General features: G+C 29.8%; 1 protein-coding gene across 1 annotated transcript; it reads left to right on the forward strand.

The window, feature by feature from the left end:
• The first annotated feature begins 5,137 nt into the window (after positions 1-5,137).
• On the forward strand, positions 5,138-6,401 carry LOC106758955 (LOB domain-containing protein 1-like). The gene is made up of 2 exons (XM_014641969.2): positions 5,138-5,655; positions 5,738-6,401. The coding sequence occupies exons 1-2, from the start codon at positions 5,419-5,421 to the stop codon at positions 6,095-6,097; spliced, it is 597 nt and encodes a 198-aa protein (XP_014497455.1). The 5' UTR covers positions 5,138-5,418; the 3' UTR covers positions 6,098-6,401.
• The last annotated feature ends 1,204 nt before the right edge of the window (positions 6,402-7,605 follow it).

The following is a 7,605-nucleotide window of genomic DNA, read 5'->3' on the forward strand; positions in this document are numbered from 1 at the left end:
AATATAATTATATAAGATATATAACCTCAAAAAATTGTTGTTGAAGGTTCTCTTTTAGCAGGGTATCAAACACATTATAGGATATATTCCCTTTAAAAAAAAAAAACTGTGTCGTTGAAGAGTTCTCTTTTAACTAAACCAGTTCAAATCTATCCACATCCACAAAACGCATCTTCATTCACTTTTTTTTTACAAGAATAATACACGACCAAGTTAACAAAACAATTAGAAAAATATCATTAGTGTAAATGCTTACACAGTTTGATCACTTATCTCAATGAAATGATTAATATTTGATGGTTCATTAATATTATTCAAAATTAAACGACCATGTTTTTAAATAAATTTCAATTTTTAATCGACAAGAAAAAAAAATATTTAATGTCTAAAAGTATTAATATACCTATTTCGGATATGGGTTGAGGTTCACGATTAAAACTTCTTCACACTTTTCTTTCAATCCTTTAACGTCATTTTAGGTCTTCGTTACAAGATAATCATTGTTTTATGTCTTCAACTCCAAGTCGAGCAAGTGAGTATCTCTCAAAACACTCTAATGCTTAAGTTAGTTATAAAGTCTTAATTTTAAAATAAATGTAATTACGTATTTATAAGTTTTAAAATGAACTTTTTGATTAAGATTGACCTAATCATGACTAAAAAATATTCAAAAGTCTGTAAATATATTTTACTAGTAATATTTGATTTGTGATACATAATGCCTAATAGAAATATGATTGGTCGACTTATTGAGAAGTCGATCGATTTTCAGTAACTTAGGATTGGAAACGACTTTTCAACATTTTTATAAAAAAATTATTGTCTGATTAATATTGATTCAGTTTTTCATACAATACAATATTAAAAAATATTATAAATTTTTTTTATATCAACCAAGACAAGAAAAAGGAAGACGAAATTTTTTTAATTGATTGAAAGAGGTAATTAATTGAAGAGAAAAAGAGAAAAGGGTGATGAATGATAATAAATGGAAGTAATAAAGAAAATTGGAAGGACTAATGGTATAATTAATAGTAACAACCAACATTCAATATCATTCCTTGCAGGGAAGGACAAGTGATGATGTTCATTCCTTCCTTCATCAACAACCTCAACAACTTTGCAATTTTCAACTCATCTTTCACAACAATACATAATTAAAACACATCTTTTAACACCAACTTATAATTTTATTTTTTCCTTCCATCCACTTAACATTTGGGTCAAACTTAATTAGAGTAACAATAATGATATGGATAATGTTGTTTAATGTTAAACATTATAGATTGATTAGAATAAATAAATAAATTATAATATATATATATATATATATATATATATATATATATATATATATATATATATATATATATATATATATATATATATATATATATATATAAGCAAAATAATATAGTATTAAAAGTCTATCTTAATCAAGTTTTTTGGTTTAGTATGATTCCACTATCAAATTATTGATAAACCATTCATAAATATTTATATGTTTATTTCTTAAAATGTGTGCGTGTGTCTTTATGTTTATATGATCTTTTTAAATTTTTAAATGTGGTAATTTTAAAATATTGAATTTCTTTTCTTCCATTGTGAGGTTATAGGCTTGTATTGAGTTTTGTAACTTATATAAATTTTGTTGCGTGACATGTGATCAGTAATATATAATTATTCTATAATGTTTTGGGTTGAGTTTATAACACATGAACGTTTTAAGTAATATGCCACTTAAATCACACTTATATATTTTGAAGGTTTTATTTTTACTTTTGAAAATGTCGAGAAAATAAAAATATCGTTTAATAATCAATTTAGAATAAGATATTAATGTTACACTCCATAAAAATAAAAACATAAATGATAAGTCATAAAAATAATAATCACATTATATTGATAAAATTAAATTAAGAATGTTCTCATAAAAAAACATTTTTTTATATAATATATATATATATATATATATATATATTACAATGCAGGTGCATCATTTTATAAAATTATTAGTTGTGTTGAAGTTTCTTTATAAATTTATATATTATTCCTTTATTGTATAAAAAAATAAATTGTATTATTAATTAATCGTATACATTTAAAAGCGAAACATTAATCTCTTGCTAATCTAGTGTTTCAGTCATTTATAAAATTTATTTTTAAAATATCAAAGAGTAATTAAAATTTGATTTAAAAGAGTAAAATGTGTAAATATAAGTTACTATGTATTTTGAATTACGGCCGAATGTACTTTCATGAATCAATTATTTCTGTAGATAACTGATTATTTGATTATTATAAAACTTATTTGTATATCAAGAACACATATAATATTCTGAAAAGCAATTTATTATCTCAAGTTAATCAATTTATTATTCTTATAAATAATGGAAAACAATCAGAGATATTTTATTACTCTTATAAATAATAATAAATAAGTTACTTTTTATATTATACAAAGAAATAAAAAAACATTAAAAAAATGGCGGACTAAGTCGACAAAAAATAATTACAACAAGAAAAACTAAAAATAATAATATAATAAACAACAAGTAAAAGTAACATCAATTCTGAAAAACATTTAATCATTTATAGGATTAATATATTTTGGTAGAATTGTATAAAAGAATTTAACACCTACTCACTATAGTATGAAAACCCTCCTTAAAACTTATTTATTACATATGTAAACTAAAATTATTTTATTGTATGAAATATTTAAACTACATTAAAATATTTTACCTTTTTTAATATGTGAATGATCTAACGATCCCATTCTTTTCTAAAAGGAGTTGGACTTGTTAACAATTTATTTTAGAGTTAAATATGTTTTTAGTCCCTATATTTTAGGACGATTTTGATTTTAGTCCATTTTTAAACTATGGTACAATTTAGTCCTTCAACTTTAGAAAATTCTGGTTTTAGTCTTTTTTTACCAATTCTTTTTAACTTTATTTGTTGTTTCAAGCACGTTTCATTATAGCATTTAGATTGTTTACACTGTTTGACACATTTTTGCTTCAATGTTAACTAAGATTTTTAAAGTTGGAGGACTAAATTGTACCATAGTTTGAAAATGGACTAAAACCAAAATTGTCCGAAAGTATAGAGACTAAAAACATATTTAACCCTTTATTTTATAACAATTTTTTAACAACAATCCGTTGTTATTCCATTGTATGTTTAAATTTATTTTTTAAAAAATATTAAAAAAAATCACAAGTCAACTTTTTAAAAGAAAAAAAATTATTTTAACAACTTTGATAACCGATAACTTTTTGTCAATACATATATGATTGATCCATTTCAAATACTTTTTAAAAAATAAATTCAAAACATACCAATAAAATGATGTGTACTATTGATAAAAACTTTTGTTAAAATATCATATTTATAAAAGAAATTAATAAAAATTATTTTTCTTAAAAAAAAAAATATTCGTAAAGTGAAGTTATGCATGCTCTACTACGACCCAATGGGAAACAAAATTCTTAAAATTTACAAAAGTCCAACTATTTCCACTGCAAACTTCAAACCTCAACTTTTATTTTTTCCCCCAACGCGTGGAAAACTTGATCCCTTCGAGATAACTACTGTTAGAACTAATTTCCAGTATTGGATAATGTCTGCTAATGTTTAGATTACCTTTTCCATCTAAAATCTGATTAAATATCTGCAACAATGATTTCTTATTCATTTTAAGCATGATTACTTGATTATTAATCTATCATTAACCTAAAAAATCCAATTAAACTTACTATTTCTTCTTCCTTCACTTTCGTATTAATCTGAAACTGTCTGTAATGTGTAATGTGAGCATAATGCATTAAAGTTAGAAAGTTTTGTGGAAGAAATGTTTAAGAAAGAAGAGAAAGGTTATCTAGAGGCATATAATCTTATCATCATAGACACATTGTATGTAAAAGGAATTAATTAATGATGGATATTGCAGAAAAGTCCACTGCAAAACCCAGGACAAATTAGGCATAAACGAAGCAAAATTCAATGATTTGAAAAGTTGGAACTTAATGGCAAAAGCTTTGATTGATTATAACTAGTTTATCTTTTCCCTTCTCTTCAACGAGCTGAACGGCCCTCCACCAACCTTGCCCCACCCATTACATCTCGTGCAAACATGCAGACACAGACATATATACATAAATTTCTGCAAACAGAAACAAACACTTTGGTTTTGGTTTGGTTTCGTGAATAAATTATAAAACGCCATCGTCATTAGGTGTTAGTTAAGAAAGTAGATAGCACGGTCTCACCGTGGTGGCAGCAACCCCAATAACTCTGTCCAAACACACCGTTTCTGTCCAAATCACTGCCACTTGTCACCACACCACAACCCAACAAGCACTTCCAAGAGAAACACCCGCGTATTACTTACGTCATTATTACGTACGACACTCTAGTTAAAGTGAATTTTGGTATACAAAAGTATAAAGAATTTGCTAACAATGTTGTGGGCCACGTGCATGTTGTCCCGAATTAGAATTCTAGAACTCAAAAGGTGGACCCGAAAGTGCTGACCCCCGCACACACACACTCCAGAGAATGTGATTGTGTTATACACCGTTCTATTGAACGCGTCAATTGGGTTAACTGGGTAAAGTGTAGATTTTATACAGCATTTGGTTCAGAAATTTACACGAGTAGTGCAGACCAGATGTTTGTCAAAATGGGGGAATGAGTTTTGTGTTTATCTTTCTTTTCAGACTGCTAGGCATGCATTTTGTTGAAATAATGTATGGTTTTAATGAAATAATAACTACTGAAAAGGAGACGTGTGGCACGTATTAATGAGCAATTACTGCGTGGTTTAAGCAGTTTAATTGGAGTATGACTTTTTGCATTGGAAAGAAGTACCATGACTACTGACTAGGGTCCAAAAAAGCTGGAGGGAGAATAGGACATGTCTATCACCCTTTCTTTTTTCTTTTACTCACCAGGAAAAGTCACTTTACTAGACCTAAGCAAGTTAGGCATAATATAGTGTTTTTTTCTATGGAAAATATATGCTAGAATTGCTTCCATGTGGAAGGTTCTAACTTAACTTGCATTGCAGTGATTATTATTGTTGTTGTTATTGCTTGATGGTGTTAAAGTGAAAGGAAATGAAAAAAAAAAAAGGGAAGGAACAAGCAGAATATAGAAAACGGTTTTGTCAAACTTGTTAAGAGTTTTCATACAATAAGCCAAAGGAGGCATCATAATCACAACACCTAACAAGAGTGAGAAAAGAAAACAGAGCGCAGCCAGTTTTAACGAATTTCATACGCTCTTGCTATCTCATGGTTTCCTTATAAAACCATAGTTTTGGCTCCCAAACAACCCCACGCTTCTTCATTCTCTGTCCCTCAAACACACGAAGTAGAAGCCAAACACAACACAACAAATTCAGGGTCAGCAATGGAGAGTGACGCAAACACCCTCACTTCCTCTCCGACATTCTCTCACTCCTCTAATACCCTTTCTTCTTCTTCCCCTCCCCAAGTTGTCATGACCCCTTGTGCTGCATGCAAAATCCTTAGACGAAGATGTGCTGAGAAATGTGTGTTGGCACCTTATTTCCCTCCCACCGAACCCGCCAAGTTCACCATTGCTCATCGAGTCTTCGGTGCCAGCAACATCATCAAGTTCTTACAGGTTTTTATTACACACCTTAATGCATTGTATTGAGTATTGAAGAACTGAATTGATGACATTGTTGTTTTCGTTCGCTTTCCAGGAACTTCCAGAGGGTCAGAGAGCTGATGCAGTGGCGAGCATGGTTTACGAGGCTGGTGCAAGAATAAGAGACCCTGTATATGGATGTGCAGGTGCAATTTGCCAGCTCCAAAAGCAAGTGAATGAACTTCAAGCCCAGTTAGCAAAGGCACAAGCTGAAGTTGTAAACATGCAATTCCAACAAGCCAATCTCGTGGCTCTAATTTGCATGGAAATGTCACAGACTCCACAGGAATCACCCCAACAATCCGTGGACAATTTCATCGCGAGTCCTTCCCGCAGCAGTGGGTATCAGAACAATCTCAGTTTCTTTGAGGATAACACCAACCTAAACTCTTTGTGGGAGCCTCTTTGGACATGATTAATACAAGACATTTCATAAATGTTCCCACCACATTCTCCTAAGGAGAGGTTGAAGGAATCAACTAGAACTAATAAATTATAAAAGTAACCTTGGCAGCTATAACTCATGTAGTTAGTTTAATATATTCCCTTTCTATAGGAAGATTTTGGAGAAAGTAATGCTCTAGCTTTGCACAATGTTAGCAAAGTAATGATTTTTTGAAACATGTAATGGTTTCAATGTTGAAGAAAACAGGGGAAGTGTTGTTATGCTTTCGTGTTTTTGTATGCTCTCATTATTTAAATCTGGAACACTTTTTTTGGTCACCTACCATAATCATTCAAAAATTGATCTCTCCATGTCAAAGCAACTTTTGACCTTATGACTTTGGATTCGTTATGGTTCTACCAAACCAAAATTTTCCTTTGTGGATATAATGTCAATCGAAACTCAAATCTAGGCAATATCAAGATGGAAGACCGAACAACCACAATGCAAGAACACAATTATTACGTTAATTAACAGTGATTTGCAACTTTATTTGACCATATTTCTATAAACTTGCTGTATTAAATTAGTGAATGGGTAATGTAAAAAATCAGAGAGGTTTAAACGAGTTAAGTTTGATTGATTGATCCTTTAAATATTATAAAATGGGTTTGGTGTTGAGTTCTTACACTTACATTATCGACCAAGATGGAGTGCATTGTTCATATTTTATTATTATTTTTTTCATTAAATTTGGAGTACGTCTAAATGAATATCTAAATATCTAAATAGAAAAATCCATAAACACAGTGGAAGTGGTGTTAGAAGAGAGTAACATTTGGAAGAAGGCAAAGGTGTGAGAAGAATAAGGAAAAGATGTTTGTGGGTTATGTTATGATGGCATGTGTGTGTCTCCCATAAACGCGTTTTGGGGGCTATAATTTGAATCATGTGCTGCCCACGTGAGGTGATATTTATAAAGCAAACCAACCAGACAACAGTGTCAGCTGTCGGCAACTTAATGATGTGTGTGTGATTCTGGGAATCGTAACTCCGTTTGTGTTCGAAGTGTGCCATTTGCTTTTTATTGACTCAAAGTGGAGACACACTCACACTACAATCTGTTAAATAGTCAATTTTTAATGGCCAACGTAAAAGTTGTTATTTTACAAAACAATTTGTTGAGAACAGGATACGTTGTCACAATTTTATTAGTCTGTTTAAATTTATTCTAAAAAAATATTTAAAATAGACCAATTACAAACTATCACGTATGTGATATAAAAAAATTGTCAAAAAAATTATTAGAAAGACTTTTTCCTTTTACAAAAATCATTTCTTTATAAAGATACCCAAGAATAAACCCTCGTGACGACAATACTATCTGCATCATATTTCCATAAGCCTCTTATACGTCAAATGCATCTATGGAATTCTGACCCATCCATCCATCTTTCTGCTTCAACAAAAAATAACAATCGACTAACATATCAACGTAATTTCGCCTTTCCCAAATCCACTATTTTTTTATATAATTT

This window comes from Vigna radiata, chromosome 4 (assembly GCF_000741045.1).
Source record: "Vigna radiata var. radiata cultivar VC1973A chromosome 4, Vradiata_ver6, whole genome shotgun sequence".
NCBI lineage: Eukaryota > Viridiplantae > Streptophyta > Magnoliopsida > Fabales > Fabaceae > Vigna > Vigna radiata.

Bases quoted from the DNA above. Each gene is read 5' to 3' on its own strand.
- LOC106758955 (XM_014641969.2), top strand. From the start codon at position 5,419: ATGGAGAGTGACGCAAACACCCTCACTTCCTCTCCGACATTCTCTCAC. The intron at 5,656-5,737 runs GTTTTTATTACA...TTCGCTTTCCAG, and splicing joins ACATCATCAAGTTCTTACAG to GAACTTCCAGAGGGTCAGAG.